The following is a 27500-nucleotide window of genomic DNA, read 5'->3' as shown; positions in this document are numbered from 1 at the left end:
ACGCAGAGCTGAAGCCAGAGAAGCACAGCCTCTCTCTGTGACTAGACAGCCAGACAGCCTGCAGAGAGAAGGAGAGAGGAGCTCTTCACTGTCACAGCTCTGGAGGAAAAGCAGGAGAAATTACCAGCATATACCAGCACATGACCTTTCCTTCACAGACAATGTGCACTCTCCTTTAATTGGTCACCACATCTGACACAGCAAACCAGATGAGAGTGCATTGTATGCAAAGAGAACATGCCCTGGTACTACGTTTAATTACATTTTTTTCCACAGGACAATACCTACATCATCATCACTGTTCTTTTATTTGTTATGAATGTAATAATGAATTAAAACTTGGACAAATGCAACTTATTCCACAGTTTAATCTCTGGTGCATGGACCCAGGGGTTAGATCAGTGTTTCTCAACCCTCGCCTGGAGTACCCCCTGCCCTGCATGTTTTAGATCTCTCCCTGCTCCAACACAGCTGATTCAAATGATCAGTTTGTTATTAAGCAGCTTCAGGAGTTCATAACGAGTTGATCATTTGAATCAGCTGTGTTGGAGCAGGGAGAGATCTAAAACATGCAGGGCAGGGGGTCCTCCAGGAGAGGGTTGAGAAACACTGGGTTAGATGATAAAGAAGAGATAATTCCATTTACCCTTACAGTCTTGGTTATCAGAGATAATAAATGAAATAATTTGATAAAACTCTTTGCATTTTGTTCATGACTACATACCTTTGACATCTGCTTGATGTGACGGTATGATGTGGTGTGAATATAAATATATTTAAACAACCCAAACAGCCCTAAAATATTGGTGCATTCTGTAACGATGAGCAGGAAGTACCCAGATGCAGAGATCACTCAAGGAACACGGGAGGATTACAACAGAGAAAGAATATTTACTAAAACAAGGAAACACAGGAAGGCACAAAACACAGGCAAGCTCAGGACTGAGCAAGGAGCACCACAACAGGCAGCGTTTCAATACAGGAAAACCTCAAGACTAACTACAAACATGTGAACAATCAGACAATGAGTAGACACACACAGTGCACACAAACAGGAGGAAAAGTCCCTCTGGTGGATGTTCAGGGAAGCAGCAGGCACCAGGGACAGATAGGCTGTCATGAGGACGCCTGCTGGTCGTTGCGGGAAGCCGTCCCTGAAACCCTGACACATTCAGCCCTTAACCTAGTTTTAGACTTCAGTCACTGTATTTCTTCAAGTCGCTGGTGACTGAAAACATCATTATTACGTTAAACTAACTTTCATGCCTACACCTGAGCAACATTAAAGCCGTACATGGAGTTTTTCAATAGCCTCGGATATACTGCCTAGTATCATGAATGAGAGAGTCAGAGCAGTAATGAGAGGGAAAGTAATCGCCTATGCACCGGTAAAAAACCCTCAGAGAGGCCAAGTATTGCAGGTCTAGCACTGGCAAAGCGCAGTTTTGGAAACAGGAACAGCAACAATAAGGTAAGATTTTTACTACTACTTTTACTTATTGGAAAAGGCAGGAAGCTCTGCTTAACAGCTGGTGAACTAGATCAACCTTATTCGTGAGTTGCATCATTTTCTCTGGACTGTTGTTACTGTATACTAAACTATATTCCAAACTTTAATATAATAATGTAGCAATAACAGTAAATAAAAATGTGTCCAAATATCCTGTTACAGTTATTACACAGTTGGAGCCACTTCAAAAGATAAATTTCATGTTGAAAATAAATATTATCTAATGCCATGCACTGTGCAGGGAACACTAGGTCATCCCAAAGCCCTCCCACCCCTCCCAGCCATTCAAATTCAAACTTTAGTGAAGAGGCATTTGGGTTTGTTGTATTGTGCATCTTGCGATAAGTATTTTTCCCAGAGAATGTTATCTCATACTAAAAAGTATCTGCTTATTTAAATGGTTGTATATGATTTAAATATACATGAAAACATTAAAGTAACACAGTGTTGATAATCCGTGCCATGGCTCCATTCCATTAGCCCAGATAATCAGGAGTTAACTGTACATTATTATGCTCCTCACCCCAGTCTCTGTAGTTTACAGTGTGGATCCTCCAGTCCAGCAGAGAGCGCTCTCACTCCTGAATCCTGCAGGTCATTGTCTCTCAGCTCCAGCTCTCTCAGCTCTGAGTGGTGTGAGCGCAGCACTGAGGCCAGATCATCACAGCAGCCCTCTGTGAGATTACAGCAACCCAGTCTGTGGAGAAAAAGAGACAGAATCTCTGCTCATTATATAAATACACACACTCCTGAAATTTGATTACAATGGAAAATAACCATAGATTCAATCTGATAACTTTTCTGCTACTATAACAGAAGAGGTCTGTGGTGAACAGCACTGTCTACACTCCTACTAAACTATAAAGTAAAATAATATAAATAAATAAAGTAAAATAAAAAAAAACAAACAACTGCAATGGTTTAATGCACTCGCTAGCTTTACCTGCTACTTTGTACCTTGCCTGGCCAACCTTTGGACCTTTGTCATGCAGCGCTTCTAATATTGTTGACTCTGTGTGGTTTTTCACTTATGTTGTATTATACCTCACTTGTAAGTCGCTTTTGATAAAAATGTCTGCAAAATGAATAAATGTAATGTAATGTACACTCCAACTAATGAATTCAGCACAAATACACTTTTGTGCTGGACTAGGGTTAATGTTTTTTTTTTCTTTTAAAAGAATTCAGTTGAATTCAGAACACTCAAACAAATCATTTCAGCACACGCACACACAGTTTTTTGCTGCACAAGAGTCATCGGCTTTATGTAAACTGCATTCATTTAACTTCATGCGCTTTGTCAGTGACATCACCCTCTAGTGTTAATAAGAGAAACTGCAGCATCCTCGGTTGTTGCTCATGGTGGGATGAGCAGATATTTTAAGTATCATCTGTCATTCAGGTAATTCATGCTATTTCCCTGGCATCTATTGAAAGCTTCCCTTCACTAAAAGGTTAATAATGTAGGACAATTTAGCAGCACCACTCACCGCAATGTCTGTAGTTTACTGTTTGGACTGAGTGCAGCACAGAGCAGCTTCACTCCTGAGTCTCCCAGGTTACTGTTGGTGAGGTCCAGCTCTCTCACAGTTTCCCATGATTCTTCTCTGAACGAAAAGCTAAAGATTCTGTATAGAAGACATAACAGGTTCTCTGAGAGAGCATACAATTTTAGTCTGCATGTTCATCTTCAAACGGTTAGAACCATTTCCAGTGGTCAGAACCATTTCCAGTGGTGTTTACCCACAAGCACAGACACACAGTACATTGCAATTTGCATGACCTGAATAGCATAATGTAGAATCATCACATGTGGAAGTCATCACAAAGTAAAAGCTAGAATGAGCCGGTGAGGAGATAACACCACTGGAGGGGTTGGTCCAGGTTAGCATTGGATACAGATCTGGACTCTACTGAATCTCAAGGTAAATGCATACTTGTACATTGTAATGCCCAATTTTGCCTTGCTCATAAATATATTCACTGTAGTATAACAGCATTAATGTGCGATTGTATGAACATATGGAGAGAGAACGTTCCACACTGGACACCGCCTCTCCTTCATGGGAAATGTAACAAATTTCTGAATGGAAACAGTTTATTTTTAATCTATAATGTGGACAGAAATGACACCAAAAGTCACATGTTCCAAATTTCAGGCCATGGGGCAAAAGTATGTACAAGGAGGTCCACTCTGATTGGTCCCAGGCAGCCATTTCCACTACCCTGACCTCAGCTCCAACAGACAGCATGGTAAACTTCATGTGATTGGCTGCCTGCTGATTCAGTAAATTTCTCCCTCTTCCCTCTCTTCAGGCTGTTCATGCAGCAGTAGGCTACTGCAACACCAGAGTTTTAGCTGCCATTTTCCAATCAGAGGCAGTTTCCTCATTTAAAACAACCCCCTCCTCATAACCATATTATGGCATGATGATTGTCTCACTATAGTTTAACTATGAACCAGCACTGCACTCAATCTGGTGAAATTCAACATCAAATATCTAACTATTTCACCATCATTTTGCCAAGATTTTATATGCCAATCATGGAAATCAATAAACTGAGACTGCTTACACAAAACCATGCAGACGTTTTTGTGAACATGATAACTACTAAGTTAGAATTTTCATCAATGCAAGCATTGCACTTAAATACTGAATAATACAGAACCGGTTACTCTTAAAATTTCAAATCACTTTAACTGTTAACAGTACTAATGCCTTTTCCTGACTGTTTAGTCACAGGGGCTGTATATTTTATTACAGCGACTGAAATTGTTTAATCCCCATTGAACTGAATTTCACTCGTACAGCAACATGTTAACATTTCACAGCCCCAGAGCCCACAGTATCATCCAAACAAACAGATACAGCGGTCACCACTGGCAACCAGAAAACCCACTGAACTGAACAGAACTGGAATGGAAGCAGAAGCTACTTCCTATTGCAGGAGTAGAAGCAGGCAATATGGTGACGAGTGCACCCCAAAGGGTCCATTTCCCTTTGGCTACAATGGAGAAACTGATTTTCTCGAACTGTGTTTTGTACTAAACTAATACATTTACTTTGGTATTTTCTGTCTGGCTGTAATCACAATAAAACAATACAGGACATGCGTCTTTTCTCCTTATACAACTCCAAAATTAATTTTCGATGATGTTGCTTTCCTCCTTGTAGTCTGAAATACCTGAAATACACAGCTTTGCTAGGTGAGAGATCTCTAAATGTGATAGGTCAATGATGAAAAGCTGACAAAGATTGCAAAGAGGACTGAGCAAGAGAAACTAACCCATCATAAAGTAGTCAGAGCGCATAGTTTGTTTTCACTGATAATAACTAGCATGTGGGTGTGTGTGAAAGATACAGAGATGACAGATATGCCATCCACTGAGGTACAGGCTGCTGGAGTATACCCTGTTCCTACACAACACAAGAGTTAGTTACACACATTCTGGAGTCCCCCACAGAAATAAGCCCAATGAGCCAGAGGTCTGACTCCTTACAGTCACTTACAGTAGGACCCTCGCCTCTCACGGACCTGCCAGTCGGATGCTTTAGTATTCATAGCCGGCAACAGAGCACTGCACCTAACACCTAATGTTACATTCATTTTACATATTACAAAAGCTTACAGGAATACATCAGCTGTGCTAACTTGAACGAACACATGACTTATCATTTCTCCCACTCTACAACTATCTATATTCTAAAATGGATACAAAAAAAATACAGATTTAAATACAGATTTACGTTTCATTTATTGCCCGGGGGAAGGCGTTACATGCTGTCTGGACGCTACACTGCTGAAATCATGAAGGGAGAAGCAAGACTGTGACTTTAACCTTAAAGCGTTCATTTATTATCAAGTCTTCTGCTACCCCTAATAATAGTTTTCAGCATTGGTGTGTACTGCCTGGATGGCCTGTACACTGCTCTTGGCCTATTGTAAAACATTGTAATTGATAATAATTACAGCTGCAATCACCATGGATTACAGTATAATTAAGTCATTAAACATCCCCTCCCCTTCGACTCCAACCACAGTTCATTAAAGCAGATGACAAAGAGCCGCAATTACCTGAAAATATTTCGTTTACACTTTAGTCCAGCATAGAGCAGCTTCCCTCCTGATTCTCCCAGGTAACAGAAGCCGAGGTCCAGGGTCTGCAGTTTACAGTTTGGACTCATCAGTGCAGCACTCAGCAGCTTCCCTCCTGATTCTCCCAGCTTATTCCTGCTGAGGTCCAGCTCTGTCAGGGGCAAGGTGCCTGGTGAGAGAGCTGAGGCCACAATTTCAAAGGACTCACCTGTAAGGTTACACTCACTGAGCCTAAAAAGACAAAAGCATAAAAAAGCATTAATGACAAAATATTCACGATAACAAAATCATTTCTTCTCTAAAATTTGAGAGAAGAGTAATCACCTGGTGTTTATTTCTATGAAAAACCCTGAAAAGCTTTTACAGATTTAATTATGTTAATCAAAGTATATTAACAGCATTCTATTTGTTTTGTCCTATTGACCTCATTGATTTAAATGACTTTTATAACAGTGACTATCACAGCACTGGTTGTGGTGTCGTGTCTGTGGAAGTGGTGGTCATCCTCCCAGGACTAAATCCTCCATCACTGCTACTGCGTCTGCCTGCAGTGCTGCTGCTGTGAGACTCTCTGCTACTCCTGAGGTCCCTGATAACCCAGCCACCTGCTGCTGCTTCCATCCCCACAACCCAGAGTTCCTGTCCACGAGATCGCTACCATGATCTCATAAGCTCAAATCAGCCTGTCGGTGCAGTGAGAGACTCCACTCTGACTTCTAGGTCGGACCTCAGGTGCAACATTGCCAAGGAATTAGCAGGATGTTTCTCTGCGGAACTAAGGCTGGTAAATCACCTTTCATCATTGACAAGGAGAGTGATGGTATTTACAATCAGAAGGCAATGCTGTGTCCATCTTATTTTGTGTTTTTAGTTCTCATTTTGAAATTAAAAACTGCAGGACTACTTTCTGAGGACCAAAATATTAAACTGTCCTGCTGGAGCAACACACTTTAACATTAAATGAAAAGAACAACGTCTTCAGATGCCTTTACTCAAGATACTGGCATGTAATTGGAAAATACCTATTCAAGAGTCAGAATGGGACCAAATTAACTACACATTCTGATACCACACTGAGGGAGTCAGAATCTTAAGAAGGAGTTGAGAAACAGTTTCCCTCTCTGTGAAAAATTCACAAGGTTAAATGGAAAGTTGTCATATCTCATTTTTCTTAGTGAAGGTGTGAAGCTTTTCACAGACAATTTGGTCTATTTGTTTTTGGCAGAATAAATGCAATTTAAACTTTTTTAAAACAGATTTTTGTCAACATCCCCTCATAATGTTTGAACACTGAGGAACACAGATTCCAGAGCTCAGCAAATGACTTTGCTTGTGTGTTATAACTGTGTGTAGTAATGCCCCAGCAAGGAATCAAGCCAGCAACCATTCGGTTACGAGTCCTGCTCCTTACCACTATGCTACACTGCTGCTGAAAGTATGTGAAAGTGTTACTGTTTGTGTTATTGTGCAATGTGTATAGTGTGTGTGTGTGTGTGAGTTACTCTGATTGAACATGGGTTTCTGTGAGTGTGTTACATGTTTCTGCTGTGTGTTACATGCTAAGGACTGTGTTCATGTGAGCTTCTTTCAGGTCTACTGTCGTTTTACATTGAGTATGAGCATTACTGAATGTATGATGTTGTATTCTGTCAATGTATGTTATTGTGTGCTTGGCAATGTCTGTAGACTGCTGGTATTGTGTGGAGGAAAATGGCTTGTAACTCCCAGGTCATTGGTTTGATTCCCAGGTGAGCCACCGGTGTTGTACCCTTGGGCAAGGTATTTAACCAGAATTACCTCAGTAAATATCCAGCTGTATAACTGGATAAGGCGTAAGCTCTAGGTAAGACAATCCATGTGTGTGAGTGTGTGTGTGTGTGTATTTGAGTATATGTATAGTTTTTGTCAGTTAAGATGAATATCAGCAATAACTCTGACAACTATAACAGTAACAGCCATAGATTGTTACAAAGGAGACTATTACATCATCACCCAGTCGACTGGCTGAGTTTAACAATTTAGAATTTCTTCTCAGGGGGGATTTAAAATGGGACTGGTTATCATCAGCATCTGATTCCATGAAAGGCAGACAGTATGTGATGCTTTAAACCTCAGGCAACTTGTTAATGTGTCCACAAAACCTAATCCTAAATTCCTGAATAAATGACCATTACTAGGTCAGATACTAACTAATGGGCTACATAAATTCTTTCTAATTGGCACTGTGATGTTATTAAACATTGTGTCACAGATTTTGGTAGAGATACTAGAATCCCTAAAACAATGCCTTTACTTTTAAAGGCAATTTTAGGACAATGGTTGAAGTATTCTTAGATGCTTTGGATTCTTCTAACTTCAATGAAATTAATCTTACACCCAGATACTGCCTATCAGTCTCGCAAATGTATACTCCAATCAAAAAGGGGAAGAGACAATCCCCTGGTTTTGTGATGAACTCTACCAAGTAAATACACATACCAGGAGGCACAGGAGTTCATTTCTTCCATGTGAAATACAGTTACACAGAGATACATAAAATATAAAAGTTGCAACACAAGGCAAAGTTTTAAATGTTTACTACTTGGCAGTATTTTATTTGTTTGCTCCAATTTGCACGTGAGATTCCAAAACAGCTGATATTCTTCACTCAGGTGGTATTACACACTGGTGAGGGTTCAAGGTGAGTTACACCTCTCTTCCCACTGGTCAGTACTTTCACTTCCTTAAGAAGCATTTTTAGGTTCATCAGGGGCTCAGTTTGTAAAAGCATCTGTTTCACATGAACGCTTGAGACCCATGATCTGGCTTCTTTTCCCAGCCATTAGCCAACAATGACCAGGAGCCAACAGCAATAGAACAAACTGGCTTCGTTCTGCTGGGAATATAGGGGAGGTTAAGTCTGCCAGGGTCTCTTCTGTCTTGTAGCTTAACAGCCAAACCCAGTGGTCAGTCGGGCACTCACATTCTGACTGCATAAAGCTGCATATGAAGTGTCCTCTTCTGACTCATGTCTACAAGCTTAGCATGGAGATAGGGTTGCCAACCGTCCCGTAAAATACGGAATCGTCCCATATTAGGAAACTAAAAGACGTGTTCCGTATTGAATTGGGACGCGCTTTGTTCCATATTTTCGATAATCAATTCAGTGCAAATCTATGGGAGAGAAATATTCCGGGTTAGACTGTTAAGATGGGGTGATTTGTATGTGATAGAGGCAAACCCTGCTGCTCTCCCACAGCCTGTCTGTCATGTTATGTTCCACTACCCAAACAGAGAATGCGCTTCTCATTGGTCGTGAGTCACAACAAATGAGAAGCGCTGTCAGCGTTGCTACGATACGCCTGACAGCGGCGCGAGATTTTGTGTGGTGTCTTCCATGGTTCAGTGTTTGTAAAATACATACATTTCAACAATTAATTGTTCTTTTGTTTAGAAGATTTCATCTGAAATCTAAAATGTTTTTGCACTAATGACTGAAATTCTTTTATAATACCAGGTCTGTTTCATTCAAAAGAATGGTATGTAAAATTGCTGTTTTGCACTGTTAAAAGAAAATTCTTGAATGAGTACATGCCAATGTGAAGATGAATTATATAAAAAATGTTGTTTGCACTACTGAAAAAAAATGTTACATGATGTTTTTATATACATATTGTTTTTCTTAAAATGCAGTTCTATTTTATTCTAAATAATGAGAAAATAATATATGTTAAACATTTGTTTTGCACAGCCCAAATAAAATTCTTGAATGATAATCTGTTACACATGTATTCCTATCGCTCAAAAATACAAAACTGATCAAATTCAGGGTTGTGTGTTTGCCTGTTGAAGCCATTGCAGCTTCCTTGATGTGATTATGTATGGTATGGATAAGACTTCTCACAACCAAGGATGTGGGCATTTTTATGTTATATCTTTAGATAGAGTAAGTCTACTACTGAAGGGTAATGCAGGTGTAAGACCCGTTATATTTGTTATAGGTCCACAGTAGTTGGAGCTCCTCAGTCCAACACCTCCGCCACCCCCCCACCCCCCCCACCCCCCGGTGTCGCTTATTTCCATTTCAGGAAGTTGGCAACCCTACATGGAGACTGCGGTGTGTATAGAGACAATGGCTGACATCACGTGTTTCAGAGGAAGGCACATGTTTGTCTGAAACCTGACAAAGCAGCCGAAGGTATGCCGTTTCACACAGTCCATGGAAGCCTGTAATTTATTTAAGAGCAATATTTCATGCCATTGTTACCTCTGAAGCAAGGCTTGGTCACCAGGTTTTCCAGGATATGTTCATCAAATCTACCACATACAAGTGATATATACTTAATGTTCCTGAGTTATCTATAATCTACTAATGAATAATGTATAAACTGCTCACGATCTACCTTTATGGATCAGATCTTACAAATGGTTTAGTAATACAGTTGTGTAGAATGAACCATTAAAGTAACTACAGATACCAAAAGACACAGGGGTTCATTTCTTCCATGTGAAATAGTTATACAGCAAGATACACACTACATGAAACAAACATCACCAGGCAGAGTTTTAAACTTTTGTGATTTTCGGGCATTATGTTTGTTCCAATTAGCACACCGAGAATCCAGATTTCACAGACTACTAATGGCGATTGAGAGTCAGTCTGTGTGTGTTTGTATAGTACTCTACATATGCACAATGCTACCAAACTGATGGGACACTCCATCTGACTGCAGGGAAATGGATGAGTCTTTACTCGTCTGCAGTCAAGTGTTATTCAGCCTCAAAATACAAACATTTCTTTCCCTGTCGCTGAATATTATCTGGAGTTATATATTGAATTAAAAAAAATTAATGTATTCATATTTCATATTTTCATGGCATCTGTCATGCAGTTATTTACTGGATGACTTCAATAAAATTCAATAAATAAATCAGGATTATCAAACATCCTCACTAACCTCAAAGTCTGTATTTTACAGTTTGGACTCATCAGTAAAGCACAGAGCTGCTCCACTCCTGAATCTCCCAGGTTATTATTCCCCAGGTCCAGCTCTCTCAGGGATGAGGTGACTGACTGTAGAGCTGAGATCACAGTTTCACAGGACTTCTCATTAAGATTACAGCCAGTGAGTCTGTAGAGAAGAAAAATTATATTTCAAGTAATTTCGGTTTTACAAACAAATATTTGTTTGGGACCAAGTACTTTCACACAACAGTAAAACAGTTAATATGACTGTAACTGCTGTATATTTCATAATAAAGGTAAATGAGCAGATTTAAACCAAATTGTGTGAAACAGTAACAGCGTGTTATATTTTCTCTAGTAGTAGTCTATTATAAATAATGCACCACTCGACCCGCCTGTGTCTCTGTGCCATTACGAGCAGCCAGAGATTTGGTAATGCAGATACTTATGCTCTGTTATGATCATGTAGATACTGATGTTGTCACCATGATGCCGACAGTAGCCACGGTAGAACAGTTGTGCCAATACTCACAACAACACATACTTACAGTATATTCCTTTATGAGAGTGCAGATGCTGATCTTGTCACTATGATGCCAACATTATCAGGAATAGCACAGTTTTGCCAATAATCACAACAACACACACCCTGTCATGAATTATTTCTTTATTCATGCATGATATGATTCACTGATGAAGATCATAAGCAATTAGTGCTTACCTCAAAGCCTGTATATCACACAGTGGGCTCCTCAGTCCAGCACAGAGCAGCTTCACTGCTGATTCTCCCAGCTTGTTGTTGCTGAAGTCCAGCTCTCTTAGCTGGGAATTTGCTGACTGGTTGAGAGTTGAGGCCACAAGATCACAGAACTGGTCATTGAAATGACACTGATCCATTCTACAAAGGGAAAACAGGCTCTTCTTACAACAGGACAAGTTCTCTGATGAGAAAGAGGCCCCAATAAAGACACTGAACACACACTTCCTGCACTGAGACTCCGGATATATTCGGTTCAATGGGGAACATTCATACTCATCAGCCCGTGCTGCGAGAGTAATAGCTTGAGCATCAATCAATTGTTGCTTTAAAGTCTGGACCCAGTTCAGTTCTTCGAGCTTCATACCTGTTACTGTTCTGTTTCTCCAAAGAGACACCCGGCACAGCCAACCATGACTGGGGTCAGCCTTCAGTTTAAAATTACATACAAAGGTTCAGCCAGATAGTGTCATATTTCATTGTAGGATTTTTTTTTTCATACACCATAAAAATATATGATCATAACATATCATAAATAATAATAATCAACATCATTATCACTGTTACTAATGCAATGTTATTTTCCATGCATTTCACAAAACATACTTTATTATTAGAAACCTTTGTTCTATCTGCTGTAACATGTACTGCTTTTATGCACTGCACTCTGGGAAGTACTCAGAGAGGAGTTCTTTGTCAAGAAAACTGTATAAAATGAAATAAAATGAAAGACTGTCTGATCTACATATCTGTCAGTGCTCCCGCCCCCTAGCTATTGTGTTTTTGTTTTTCCCTGTCCATGTGCTTTTGTTTTCCTTGTGTTCTAGCTCTGCCCCACTCTCCGCCCTGTCTCCGCCCACCCGATCATCTCCACCTGCCTGCTCACTCACCTGCTTCCCATCTTCTCATCAGCCCAGCCCTATATCTTCCCTGCTTGTCTCTGTCTTGTTGCCAGTTTGTTGCAGTGTTTGTACCTGTCTTGTTCCTGCTGTGGTTTCTGCCTGATCGCTGTTCCCTGAATCAACCCTGCCTGCTCTTTGACCTTGACCTTGATCCTGCCTGCTGTCCTGCCTTGTTCACCTGATCTTCCTGACTACCTGGTTTGACCCTGCCTGTCCCTGGCTTTGATTCCTGACTGCGTTTGGACTGCCTGCCTGGTCTCTACCCTGCCTGTTTTTTGGTCACGGTTTCTGCCCTGCGTCCTTATAAAGGCACTTGGAATCTGGAGTTCTCATGGTCCGCAGACTGCATCCATGACTTTACAGCTATAATCAGTTTTGTTTGATTTGCACTGTGCCATTCTTACTGTGATCATAAAACTAAATATGCTCCAGACAAGGGTTAGAAATTAACTGAAAGTCCATATCGCTTTAACAAAATAAAATGTTAGTAGAATTATCAAACTTTCAGAGGGAAAGGAATGAACTCAAACTTGTTTGCTTGCTTCTTTACTTGTGTCTGATATCCTGCATCAGCATTAAAATACACTCTGGTTAAGAGTAAGCATGTTCACCCTGTCATCTGTGTGCTTTTCCAGTGTAATGTAATGATAAAAGAGCTGACAGACTGAGCTAATGTCAAATAAGTAAGCAAGTAAGCAAAGAAGAAATATGCTGATGTCTGCCCATGCTGTTTATATCCATACCCAAATACAAATGAGAGGATATAAACCATAATTAATGAGAATTCAGATTCAGAACCTCAGATTAGGTACTTTTCTCAGTCCAGCAGAGAGCAGCTCCACTCCTGAACTTCCCATCTGACAGAAGCTCAGATCCAGAGTCTGCAGTTTACAGTTTGGACTCATCAGTGCAGCACTCAGCAGCTTCCCTCCTGATTTTCTCAGCTTATTCTTGCTGAGGTCCAGCTCTCTCAGGCGTGAGGTGCCTGACTGGAGAGTTGAGGCCAAAAGTTCAAATGACTTCTCTGTAAGGATACAGTTACTGAGTCTGAAAAGACAAAAGAATAAAAAAAGCATTAATGACCAAATATTCAGTATAACAACAGAAGTTGTACTTCAAAATGTGTTTGAGAGAAAAGTAATCACCTGATCGTGTTCATTTCTATGGGAAAACTCTGAAAAGCCTTTACAGATTTAATTGTTTTAATCATAGTTTGCCACCATGCTCTAACAAGTTCAATTCGGCCTGTCGGTGTGCCAAAAGACTTTCAAATCTCCTGTTCATCTCTGACTCCTAAGCCAGAGCTCAGGTGCAACATTGCCAAGGAAACAGCAGGATGTTTCTCTGTGGGAGTGACATTGGTCAATCATCTCTCAGCATAGACCAGGAGGTTGGTATTTACAAGGCAAAGCCAATGTCAATCTTCTGACATACTTTTACTGAGGACCCAAATTGCAGAACTATCTTATTGCAGAAACACATTTTAAAATTAAATGAAAAGTACAGGGGGTTCAGGTGCCAGTGCTCAATATACTGACATGTAATTAGAAAGTGGGCTAAGAGTCTAAGAGTAAAAATGGGACCAAAGGAATTATACATTCTACCACTACTTATGGGAGTCAGAATCCAAAGAAAGACTCAAGAAAAAGTTTCCCTCTGTGAGAAAATTCTCTAGTCTCATGGGAAAGTTGTCATATCTCTTTTTTTTGTTTGTTTTAGAGGGTATGAAGCTCTACACAGATAATTTATTCTATTTGGTTTTCACAGACTAATATTTTCTGGTCTTTGCTTGAATTCTGTAAGTATTTGTGCTTGTGTGTGTGTGTGTGATTGTTATAGATGTACTGTGTTGCCTGGAGGTTTGTGAACCCCACAGGGATGGTCATTATTTTTGTATAAAATATTAACATTTACATTTACATTTACATTTATTCATTTGGCAGACACTTTTATCCAAAGCGACTTACAAGTGAGGGGCAATATAACACAAGCAAAAAACCATACAGAGTCACAAAAATAAACTTATAAAATCTTTATCTAAACCCAATTCATAATAAAGACATTCCAAATAAAGAACACAAATAATACACACATACACTTTCATTGTACATTTAACAAAAGTGGCAAATGTAAAAAAAAAAAACCTCAGATTTAATGTGCACAAAAAATTGTGAACCCCTTCAGTCAATAGCTTGTGGCACCTCCATTAGCAGTGATAACTGTCTCCTAAAGCCATTATTCAGTCTCTGACATCTGGTTTTGGGGATTTTTGCCCACTCCTCCTTACAGAACTCAGCCCATTGAGTGAGGTTTGAGAGGTGTCTGGCATGAACTGCCCGCTTCAGGTCCTGCCACAGCATCTCAATTGGATTTAGTTCAGGGCTTTGACTTGGCCAATCCAAAACACAAATCTTCTTTCTCCTCAGCCATTCTTCAGCAGATTTGCTTGAATGCGTTGGGCCCTTGTCTTATTGGAAGACCCATTTTTGGCCCAGCTTTAGCTCTTTGACTGATGGCATTAAGTTCTCTTCTAGAATCTCCTGGTGTACCTCAGACTTCATGGTTCCCTTAATGATGTGGAGTCATCCAGAGGAGGAAAAGCAACCCCAGATCTTGACTTCCACCACCATGCTCGACTATTGGGATAAGTTTTTTTTTGTGGTAGGCAGTGTTGGTTTTTCGCTAAACATAGTGATTTCGATTGTGACCAAAAAGGTAAATTTTGGACTCATCTGTCCAGGCAATGGACTTCCAGAAACTTTCAGGTTTGTCCAGGTGGTCTCTGGCAAACATAAGATGGGCAGTTTGGTTCTTTTTTGACAGCAGAGGCTTCTCTCTGACAACCCTCCCATGAATGCCATTTTGGTTCATGTTCTTCTTATTGTTAGAGCTTCAGTTATCTGAGATGATGCAAGGGACCTCTGTAAATATCCAGATGTTGTGTTTGGGTTGACTTTTACCTCATTTATTATTTTTCTTGTGGCTCTTGGGGACGTTTACCAATGTATGGGTGGGTGGGTGTCCACTGCTAGGCCGAGATGCTGTCATGTTAAATGCCCTCTATTTGTAAGTTATTTGCTTCACAGTGGACTGATAGGACTCAAATCTTGATGATTTTACAACCTTGCCCAGACTGATGTGCTCTCACTATCCTTTTCCTGATGTCCTGTCAAATCTCATTTTTCTCTTGGCATGGTGTGTTTGCATTCACCTGTATGGGTAACACCAAACTGACCAGCTCTCTTATCTCTATTCATTTAGTCCTGCCCAAACTCTTTCCCAAAGATCTCTCCTCTGACTACTTAATTTGGTTCTCAATTATTTACCCACCTGATTCTACTTACCTACTTGATTTAACCAATGCAATGCAACTTGGTATTCACATATTTTGCACCTCCACTAATTCCTTTTAAGTTTTTGTCACGCGTGGTTTCCTCTAAACCACCATTTGGAATTGGTAAATGTATACATTTTATGTCAGATAAAAAGACTGGCTCTTCTTAAATAAACATTTCATTGCAAAAATTTTTAAAAAATCCATACTTGCACAAGGGGTTCACAATCAGACATATTCCTATCAAAAGGAGAGAAACAAGCAACCATGCTCCTATCAAAAAGGAGAAGAGACAGTCCCCTGGTTTTCTGCTAACGCAGAGCTTATTCAAGGAAAGCTGTTTGGGCCAAAAAAATATTTCAGATATTTTATATATTATATGGATTTATATATTTTGCCGTAAAAGAGGTTCAGAGAAATAATTCACACTTAAGTATAGCTAAACAAACGGCACCGACACTTCTTGAACAGACAAACAGAAGCATAAAGAACAATGTTTCACGCAATGTTTCAGTTTCACGCAGTTTATGGAAGTCTATAACTTATTTAACAACAGAATTTCAAGCCATCATTATTTCTGAAGCATTGCGTGGTCACCAGGTTTCCAGGTTATGTTTGTACAAGCTACCAGTGGTGCACACGCTGGTAAAATCTTTAATACCACTGAGTTATCTATAATCTATTCACGAATGTAAAAACTGGTCATGATCTAACTATATGAATCAATCTTACATTTCCTCACACAGAGCGGTGGGGTCACCACTCGACCCGCCTGTGTCTCTGTGCCATTACGAGCAGCCAGAGATTTGGTAATGCAGATACTTATGCTCTGTTATGATCATGGAGATACTGATGTTGTCACCATGATGCCGACAGTAGCCACGGTAGAACAGTTGTGCCAATACTCACAACAGCACACACCCTCTCATGGACTATTTCTTTATTCATGCATAACATGATTCACTGATGAAGATCATAAGCATTTGTGCTTACCTCAAAGCCTGAATATCACACACTGGACTCCTCAGTCCAGCACAGAGCAGCTTCACTGCTGATTCTCCCAGCTTATTGCTGCTGAAGTCCAGCTCTCTCAGCTGGGAGTTGGCTGACTGGTGGAGAGCTGAGGCCACGAGATCACATGACTTGTCCCTGAAATGATATTGATCAATTCTACAAAGGGAAAAGAGGCTCTTCTTACAAGACACCATCACTGAATGAGAAAAGGACCCAACAAAGACACTGAACACACACCTCCTGTGCTGAGACCCTAAATATACTCAGTACAAAGAGGAACATTAATACTCTTCCAACTGCACAGAGAGACTAATGTTATTGTGTTTCAGGAATCCCTTTAGTTGAGGGATGGGGGTTGAAGGACTGACAGAGTCTCTGGTAGACTGAGCTGTCAGCGCTGCTGCTATGTCATGGCACAGTAACTCTCTGCTTTGCAGTTCCTGCTGTGATCTGGTGGTGACAGCCTCAGGTCTGCCCTCATGGCTGTGCTGGCCCTCTGCCTCCCATCCCTTAGTTATGCTGCCATAGCCTTATTCTGTCAGGGTTTCCTATTGCACGCAGGCTACTCTTCTCTCCTCTCTCTCTCTCGCTCTCTCATCTTATTGATCCTCACTCCTTTCATGTACATTTCTCTATTAACGGCTTCTCTCCTCCCTCCTTCCCCCTCTGGAAAATCTTCTGGAGTTTCAGATACAAGGAACGATGGAGCAGCCCACTCCGGCTCCCCTGGGCCAGCTCAATATGCCTCACCTGCTCTCCTGTCTGACTGGGCCCAGCAACCCTGCCCAGCCAGCCAGTAGTCCCACCAACCTGACCATCCCCTCCTCTTCAGACTCTTCCCTCCCCACCACTCCCCTAATTCAACTGCCCAATGCCAACCAGAGGGGTTCCCTCTTGTGTTGGGTTCTGCTCAAGGTTTCTTCCTTTTAGCAAAGGAGGATTTCCTTGCTGTAGCCTTGCTCTTCAGGGTTGAGGCGTTGGATCATTGTAAATCTGTTTTTTCATAAAATCACTTCGTAGAAAGAACTACACAATTGAATTATATTAAACTGATTTGAACTGAACTGAACTTCCTTACATTTAAGCCTGGCCCAAATTCAGCCCCTTGAGGTTTGTATCAGATACTGTCTGTTCCTCCAAGTAATGAACTGGCTCACCATGACTGGAAAAAGGCTTCAATTTAAACTTACACTCAACCTCTCAACTTTCCAAAAAGTCCCATATTGCATCTGAAGAAACTTTTCATACATCCATAAAAAATAATATGATCATAACAAATAACATAACAATAATGTTCATTATCACCATCACTGTTATTAACGCAATGTTATTGTTATGCACTTGACAATATATACTTGCATATCTTGCATTCAAATTCTCATCTGAATATTTCAGTATTTGACAGCTGCAGCTCACTAACAGTTTTACTGCTCATGCCATGCTGCTGAAGTTCTCTCTTTGTCTTTATATCAAAGGCCAGGCAGTGAGAGGAACATCCACCTGGAAATGCCCTCAGACATGTGCATGATACATGTGCATATGAATAATTGTATAGGAAGAACTGCACATATATCAATGGTAAAGGTGCACAATGCTAGAATTCCTGAATAACAGTTATTAATAGTGAATTTCACTCATTACCACTGGTTACTAAATTGCATGTAGGTTTTCACAGGCCTTTACTGCCTACAAAGCACGCAGGAACCTTTATTAAATTTAGCCTCAGGTCTGTTCTCTGAGCCATTGCTCTTCAATGACTTCAATAATATGCCAATAAATCAGGATTATCAAACAGCCTCACTCACCTCAAACTCTGTATCTTACAGTTTGGACTCATCAGCAAATCACAGAGCTGGTTCATTCCTGAATCTCCCAGGTCATTGTATCTGAGGTCCAGCTCTCTCAGGGATGAGATGACTGACTGTAGAGCTGAGATCACAGTTTCACAGCACTTCTCATTAAGGTTACAATCACTGAGTCTGTAGACAAGATTAAAAGGACATCTTACCATGGAAAAATGTGTTTGGGACCAGGTCCTTTGAAAATCTTCACATAGTATCAGATTATTTAACAGCTCACAGTCGGTTGCCAGAAAAACAGCGGCAGAGGGAAATATATTTTTATTTTAACAAGCACTGGTGCAGCAATGAGTCTATTTTGGCCAAAACGTGCTCTCCCGACCTGGAAAGTTTTATCATCAATTGCAAGCCATTCTACTCCCCACGGGAATTCACCTCTGTACTCCTGGTCGGGGTGTACATTCCACCTCAAGCAAATGCCCACTCAGCACAACAACAGCTAGCAGACCAAAATGCAGAGGTTGAATGAAAACACCCTGACTCTCCAGTCATCATTATGGCCGATTTTAACCACACCAACCTGAGTGTTGAACTCCCTTAATACAAACATCTGATCAAATGTCCCACCAGAGAAGGCAAAATCTTGGATCACTGTTACAGCACCATCAAGGATGCATACAAGGCAACCATCCTTGCCCTACTTGGAAACTCTGAACATTCCCTTATTCACCTCATCCCTTCATACGGACAAAAGCTTAAAACTGCCAAGCCTCAGGTGAAAGCAGTAAAAACATGGTACTCTGAGGCCACAGAGGGTCCGCAGGACTGCTTTGACTCAACAGACCGGAATGTTTTTAGAACCACCAGTGACAACCTGGATGACTATGCTGAGGCAGTTACCTCTTACATCAGTTTTTGTGAGGAGACCTGCATACCAACAAAGACTATGTATAGATCTAGCAACAGCAAACCTTGGTTCTCTTCTGAGCTGGGGAAATTAGGCTCCGCCAAGGAAGATGCCTATAGGAGTGGTGACCGGGATGCGTACAAGAGCGCCAAGTATGAACTCAATAAAACAGTCAAAGTGCCAAGCGCAGATATAGGGACAGATTTGAAAACCATTTCTCCACTAATGACTGCTCTTCCATGTGGAGGGGACTCCAGACTACCACAAACTACAAACCTAAAGCCATCAACACTGCGACAGACCCCCAATTCTCAAACCAGCTTAACACCTTACGCTCCAGATTTGAAAAACAAACGACTTTCACCCCACCCCCCTCTCCCCAACCCAGCCACACTCACTCTGAGACACTCTGTTTTCCCCCACCTACCCCCTTCTGACCTTAACCTCCCTACACCTACAACCCCCACATCCCCGGCCCCTATCACTATCTCCAGCCATCAACCCGGCTGCATTCTCAAACCTCCCTACACCAACAACCCCCACCTCCCCGGCCCCTATCACTATCACCAGCCATCAATTCGGCTGCATTCTCAAGAAACAAAAGATCAGAAAAGCAGCTGGCCTTGACTGTGTCTTACCAGTGATACTTAGGCACTGTGCACAACAGCTATCTCCCATCCTGGGTGGTCTCTTGAATCAGTCTCTGGCCCAGTGCACCGTGTCTGCTTGCTTCAAAACCTCCTTTATCATCCCAGTCCCCAAGCAACAGAAGATCTCCTGCCTGAATGACTATAGACCAGTTTCCCTCACCTCTGTCATCACGGAGTGCTTTGAAAGACTCATTGTGCACTACCTCAAAAGCACAAATGCTGCCGACCAGGACCCCCTGCAGTTTGCATGTAGAGCTAACAGGGGCATTGATGATGCCATCAACTTGGCTCTGCACCATATACTACAGCACCTAGACAGCCCTCACACTTATGCCCGCATACTTTTTATAGACTTTAGCTCTGCCTTCAACACTATCATCCCTGACCTACTACTGGAAAAAACTAAAACAGCTGAACGTGCCCTCCCCTGTCTGCCACTGGATCCAGGACTGCCTAACCAACAGGAAACAGTACATCAAGGTGGGTAACTATATTTCAGACCCCCTCTTCATCAGCACTGGCTCTCCTCAAGGATGTGTGCTGTCCCTGCTGCTCTACTCACTCTACACCAATGACTGCACTTCTAACAGTGAATCTGTCAAACTTCTGCTGATGACACTACCCTGATTGGCCTCATCTCAAATGGTGATGAGTCCACATATCAGGAGGAACCAAACCATCTGGTGTCATGGTGTGAAGCTAATAACCTGGAGCTGAACACACAAAAAACTGTCAAGATGGTTATCGACTGTAGGGAGAAGCCCACCCCGCACCTGTCTTTGGCAATAAATGGCACCACGATCAGCAGAGTGGAGTCCTATAAATTCCTAGGCTCCATCATCCACAGGATCTCAAGTGGGAAAGGAACATGATCACAAGAACTACTGGTCCAATTCTATACAGCCATAATTGAATCAGTGATGACATCCTCCATTTCCGTCTGGTTCGGATCTGCATCTTCGCACCCTATGCGGAAACTTAGACATGTTTTAATGTTGACACCTGCACCAAGAGGAATTCCTTCCACATGTGTACTTGCTGAATAAAGTTCTGATTCTGCTTCTGATTCTGAATATTTAACAGCTAACAATCAGTTGCTTATGACTTGAGAACTGAGCCTAATCTGGAAAACTAATCACGTATGAAAGGCAGCATGTTGCTGAGGACACCAATCACCCAGTGCACATGGCAGTGATATGATGATTTCATTTCAGAAGCCATAGCACCCTGTAGCCTTCCCCTGGCAAACAGCCAGGCCTGGTTAGTATCTGTGTGGGAGATGATCTCAGAAAAGAAGCCCTCTGCTGGAGGTGGTGTTGGATGGCCAGTAGGGGGCAGTCTTCCAGCTGATTCAGGTACAAACCTAACACTCAGTACAGTGATGGGGATTCTGTGCTGTAAGGAAGGTGTTTCTCAATCTTTCCATGATGTATGCTGGCTTTGTTCTAACTGAGCTCTATATGAATTTATTAGAGCTTATTTAAATTAATTATTAAAGATACAAATGTTTTTCACTTTTCTACAGGACAGAAAAGAGCACATAAACATGTGTTTGTGAAGGTGTGTTAATCGAAATTAAACCAAACAAACAGATCGCACTCTCTACTGGAGTGGTTCCATACATTAAACACATACAGGACCCTATTTTACTGCTGGCACAAGTGAACACCATTCTGAAGCACAAGCAAGTTACTAAACTCACGCTGAAGAAATGGCACAGTTCAAAAAGGCTTCCATAGATTAGGGTCACCAAACAGCGCCGCTCACCTCAAAGTCTGTAGATTACAGTTTTCTCTCATCAGTAAAGCACAGAGAATCTCCACTCCTGAATCTCCCAGGTTGTTGTAGCTGAGGTCCAGCTCTCTCAGAGATGAGGTGACTGACTGTAGAGCTGAGATTACACTTTCACAGGACTTCTCCTTGAGATGACAGCCACTGAGTCTTTGGAGAAGAGAAAATAAACATCTTACACTGGAAAATGTGTTTAGGACCAGTTCCTTTGAAAAATCTTCACACAGCAGTAGAACATTTTACAGTTAACATTCTGTTGCTTATGAATTCAGAACTGAACCTAATCTGGACACTGAATCATGTATTACAGGAAACAGGTTACTGAGAACACCAAACACCCAGTGCATAACTGGTTCATATTTTGTAACATTTTGTAATAAGGATGAAAACATTTTACTCTAGCAATGGAACTGATCATCAGAGGGTCCCAATGGGTAGTGGGAGGAGAATGCTTAAGATCTGGTCAACGTCTACCCCCAATCCATGCTTACATGGACAACATGACTACCCTGACCTCAACTGTTCCTTGCATAAGGCGACTATTGAAAGAAACTCCACGCCAACACTGCTGCTGGCTCCGACTCCCACGCTGCATCAGTGGCATTAGCTTGTATTGGCTTTGGCGCCGCCCATTTCAAGCCTATTGGAGGAATTCAAATGTACCAAGGCAAGGTTAGTAATGACACTAACTGAATCCACCGATGCAGCATCAAGAGCAGTGGAACAGCTGGCTTCGGACTTGGCACAACAACACCCTCACGGCATAAAGCAACACCTGAGCTGAGAAGAAAGCTGGTGGTGGAGGAGGTGAGGCAGCAAGAGGAGGCAGCACGCTGTGCAAAGGCAGTATCACAGGCCAGACAAGGCCAATGCGCAAGATGGGAGAGTCTAGAATACCCTAAACTCACCTGGAGGGATATCTGGGAGATGGAAGGGAACAGACTGAGTTTCATCATTAGAACCACCTATGATGTTCTCCCCACTCCCAAGAATCTCAACCAGTAGATGGGAGAAGACCCATCATGCCCCCTTTGCAAAACTCCAGCAACACTTAAGCACATCCTGACTGCATACCCAACCAGCCTCATGCAAGGGCGCTTCACTTGGAGACACACCAAGTCCTTCGGCAGCTAGCCTCCATTTTGGAAGAAGGGCAGAACACCACCAATGCTTTACCCACCTGTCAGCCATCCCAAATACACACTGTGGCCTTCATATCAGCGGGGCAACATACCAACAACCAACCAACAACAAGGGAGTTAAGACTGCTGCACCCAGCAAGAAAGACTGGAAACTGCAAGTTGATCTGGACCAGAAATTGATTTTCCCACCAGATATCCTCTCCACCAAGCTCAGACCAGAGCTGATCCTGTGGTCCAGCTCTTGCAGGATCCTGTATATTATTGCGCTGGCTGTGCCATGGGAGAATGCGGTTGAGGAAGTGTATAAACGCAAGAAACTCAAGTTCACAGATGGTGCAGAGAAGGCAAGACAAAAGGGCCGGAAAACACACATGTTCCCTGTTGAAGTGGGCTGCAGGGGGTTTGTAGCTATTTCCACCACCTAGTGAAGCAAATGGGAGCCTGAGGACGCACCCTAAGGCAGGCCATCAGACGCCTTTCTGAAACTGCAGAGAGAAGCAGCAACTGGCTGTGGCGTAAAGGAAAGGATAACATCTGGGCTGCACACCGACCGAGAGCGAAAGGGGTAAAAGCGGGGGGGGGGGGGGGGGGTGACCTGTGGCTGCAGGGTTGAGCCCTCTGGAGTTGTCTTGGGCCCATCAACATCTACAACATGAGGAGGATCTGCCCTTTCCTTACCCAACAAGCAACCCAGCCTTGACTATTGCAACACCTTACTGGCTGGCTTACTGGCCTGTGCTATCAGGTCGCTTCAGCTGGTTCAGAATGCTGCTGCACGCCTGGTATTCAACCTCCCAAAACACTCTCATGTCACTCTGCTACTCACTGCACTTCACTGGCTTCCAGTAGCGGCCCGCATCCAGTTTAAGACACTGGTGCTGGCTTACCAGGCCACAAGAGGCTCTGCTCTGTCCTACCTTCAGTCTCCGATCATTCCATATACTCCAACCAGATCTCTCCGCTCAACCTCCTCTGGGGAGCTGGTGGTAACCTCATTTCGGGAACCTGGCAGCCATTCCACTCGGCCACGTCTTTTTCTGCCTTCCTTCCACAGTGGTGGAATGATCTACCTCACCCAATCAGAACTGCGGAATCACTCGCCAACTTCCGCAGGAGCCTGAAAACCCACCTTTTCAGAATCCACCTCCCCCCTATTGTGTAACCTTTTTGTCATGTTATGTTTTAATATTTTATGGTATAGAATTTAAAAAAAATCTTCTGTACTAACTTTGTCTGTATGTTGCAGGTTTTGTTTGCAGATTTCTGATTTATTGTTGCATGACATACAGGAGCATGGTACTGTAAATAATTAACTTGCATTCCTACTGCGATCTTTTGCTTATGAGGGAGTTAGCTGAACCTGATTGATACACTAATTGTAAGTCACTTTGATTTAAAGCATCCGCAAAATACCAGAAACTGTAAATTGTAAATCAATGAAACATCAAGGAAAGAGGGTGCCCACCTGATGACCCCAAGGAAATGTTTACTCCTGATTCCCCACTCAACACCTCAAGACTCAAGGATTTTAACATCTAGTCCAATCTGCCTGACTAATGCTTGACTGTGTAAAGTTGCAGTAGTCAAGCAGACTAAGGCCCTAGAGCCAAAGATTGGTGACCCCAAATATAGATAATAATAAATCCCTCCCTCTGCACCCCGGCAAGTGAGATGAGGAGTGGGAGATTCTGGCACAAAATGGCTGCTGTGCTTCACTCAGCTGGTACTGCACATTAGTAATGGTTCAGGTGAGTTACATCTCTCCTCCCACTGTTGTCGTTTCGCTTCCTTGAAAAGGATTTTTGATAAGTGCAAAATAAATCTAAATCCATGTCTGTGTGAAGTGAAAGTGAAGACCTTCTACATAAACACCAGCACACCCTCAACCACGCACTCTTAACCCACAAAAAAACAAGCTGACAAAAGTGTCTCTCGATAGATTTGATATAATAATGCTTGTGCAATACCAACATACACAGTCGCACCAGGTATGAAAGACGTTTCTCTGATCATTTTGTGGTCTGAATTGATCAGTTAAAGAGTACAATGCAGATGTCTTCATCATCACAGATATGCTTGTTGCTCCAGAGTCTTCTCCACCTCTGTACCCAGCATGCTCTGGCACTGCTTAAGCCATTTCTGCATTCACCTGCTTCAGTCCAGCTGCTGTATGAACTCTGTGGCACCCCTGAATGTAGATCAGTTACCCCTTTCTGTGAATCCGTCATCACCACTGCACTGCTATACAATGTGTCCAGGATATTTCAAATGACTGCAAAAACAACTGCATGACTATCTTTTTATTTTAACCCACAGCTGAGATTTCCTCACATGGAGCAGTGGGGTGACCATTCAACCCAGCTATGTCTCTGTGCCGCGGCTAGCAGCTGGAGATTTGGTAATGCAGACAATTATGTTCCTTTATGATAGTGTAGATGCTGATGTTGTCACCACCCCCTCATCTACTATTTCTTTATTCCTGCATAAAATGATTCACCGATAAAGATCATAAGCAATCAGTGCTTACCTCAAAGCCTGTATATCACACAGTGGGCTCCTCAGTCCAGCACAGAGCAGCTTCACTGCTGATTCTCCCAGCTTATTGCTGCTGAAGTCCAGCTCTTTCAGCTGTGAGTTTGCTGACTGGTGGAGAGCTGAGGCCACGAGATTGTAGGACTGGTCATGGAGGTGACACTGATCCATTCTACAAAGGGAAAACAGGCTCTTCTTACAACAGGACAAGTTGTTGTAAGTGGCCACAATTTCAAAGGCCAGCCAGTTAACTAGGTAATCATAACGTCAGCCAACTACATAATAAGCCTGCTAAATGTCCGGTTAGTTAAATTGTTCACAGAGTTAGATAGTGAGCTAGTTTTTTTTCCCTTAAGTTAACCACCTTACTAGCGAAAATAGCAGTAAAATCACGAGCTTCACAGAAGACAGAACCATACAATCCACCAGCATACCAAAGAAAGTGAAACCAAAACTTTAATCGGAGCGAATTGCATTAACAGTTGAAATGAGAAAATACAAAGAAAACGTGTAAAGAACTGGAATAACACAGAAATAGTGAAAGAGAAAACACCATCATTGACTAAACTTAATCACCAGTGAAAATCCCAAAAGGAAACACACACAACCCAAGTGCAGATGTACCAACAAGAATGCTGACATAGGGACACAAGCATTCCATTACCCCAAAGACTGAAGGAAGTCTTGAGCAGTAGGAACAACATTACATTTTGCATTACAAATACTTCCTGGACACAATCACCTTCTTCCCTAAACTTAATTACAATCTTTCTACAGTTTACTCCCCCCAAAATGAAAAAAAATGACTATACATATACAGTTGTCTTTAAAATTATAATAGTATAACATCAGGGCACTGAAAAAATATTGGCAGAAAACCTCACATAATACAGGACTACAACCGACACACAAACACATACTGACACCTTAGACTAGGCTCCTAAATGTTCATCATTTTGTGATTATCATGGCATCATGTCACATTTCTGCATATTATTAGCTGTTCTGGATTGAAACTCATGTTACATTTTAGCAGCCCAAGAGCCAAAGCAGAATATATGGTTTCAAATTACATTCTAATAGGAGCGACTATCTTCTTGGTTCTAAAAGAGCAATATTTCCATCCACATATAGAGACTCTAAGAGTACTTTTGGGTGAAAGTATGAAATCCAAATTCAGAGTGCCAGAATCCTCTATGGGACAGGAGAGAGGAAGATTGATTTTTGTTTCCCTCGAACTTCACAGATTTCATGAAGCAGCGATTGGTTTTTGGAACACAGTTATGATTGACTTTGTATTATGCAGATGGTACTAAAATGTGCACAAGCATTTACTGGTCTCACTTCACTTTTTATTATAAAGACTCAACTCACCTGTCACAGGGGCTCTGGTCTGACTTCACTTCATAGTGTACAGTTGATACTCCACCCTACACAGGTAGCTGCTGTTCTTGTATTATACAGGCAGGAGTTGTCTCTACACAGACACTTACTGCTTAGTGATTCCTCTGTGCTGCCTCTGTGGAGCTCAGCAGAGACTACAATATTATACTTTCAGTTTTTTAATGAACTTGAGGAACAGAATGTGACCTGACAAGTTGTTACCAATTACCTTTCCTTTGAATCTGCATTCTTACTGGTGTGTGGGTTAGGCTTCATTCTTACTGGTGTGTGGGTTAGGCTTCATTCTTACTGGTGTGTGGGTGTCTAAATCATGTAAAACAGTTGCATACTGCAGGGAGCTCCAAACTGAAACTCCAAACTGAGGCTGTTTAGCAGGCTTTGAGCTAATGCAGAACACATGTTGTATTGCTATATAATTTTACTCATTCCACTACAAGGCTGTGAAGTTGGGGGACCAACACTAAATCTAGAGTACGAAAAATGCAGCAAGAGTTCCAGTGAATGCCTTCATCTGGAGCTCTATAAACACATTTGGAGGAAGATCCACAGGAACTCTGTGAGCACTGTATACTGAGTGGAATTTACAATGTTGTATACAAGTTAAGTATGATGTTTTCTATATATATATATATATATATATATATATATATATATATATATATATATATATATATATATATATATATATAGAGAGAGAGAGAGAGAGAGATGTATT

The 27500-nt window shown here is 41.7% G+C and overlaps 1 protein-coding gene across 1 annotated transcript in view; it reads right to left on the bottom strand.

The window, feature by feature from the left end:
- LOC118774176 (NACHT, LRR and PYD domains-containing protein 3-like) overlaps positions 1-27500 on the bottom strand; it is a 52502-nt gene that overhangs the window by 2803 nt on the left and 22199 nt on the right. Inside the window, 3 exon segments of the mRNA XM_036523336.1 lie at positions 1-58; positions 2034-2207; positions 10546-10719. The exon segment at positions 1-58 is cut by the window's left edge and continues 116 nt beyond it. Coding sequence (XP_036379229.1) covers positions 1-58; positions 2034-2207; positions 10546-10719 — 406 coding nt within the window.

The sequence above is a fragment of the Megalops cyprinoides genome, chromosome 1 (assembly GCF_013368585.1).
Source record: "Megalops cyprinoides isolate fMegCyp1 chromosome 1, fMegCyp1.pri, whole genome shotgun sequence".
Taxonomy (NCBI): Eukaryota; Metazoa; Chordata; class Actinopteri; order Elopiformes; family Megalopidae; genus Megalops; species Megalops cyprinoides.
The sequence above is the reverse complement of the archived record's forward strand: the minus strand, read 5'-3'. Positions and strand labels throughout refer to the sequence as shown.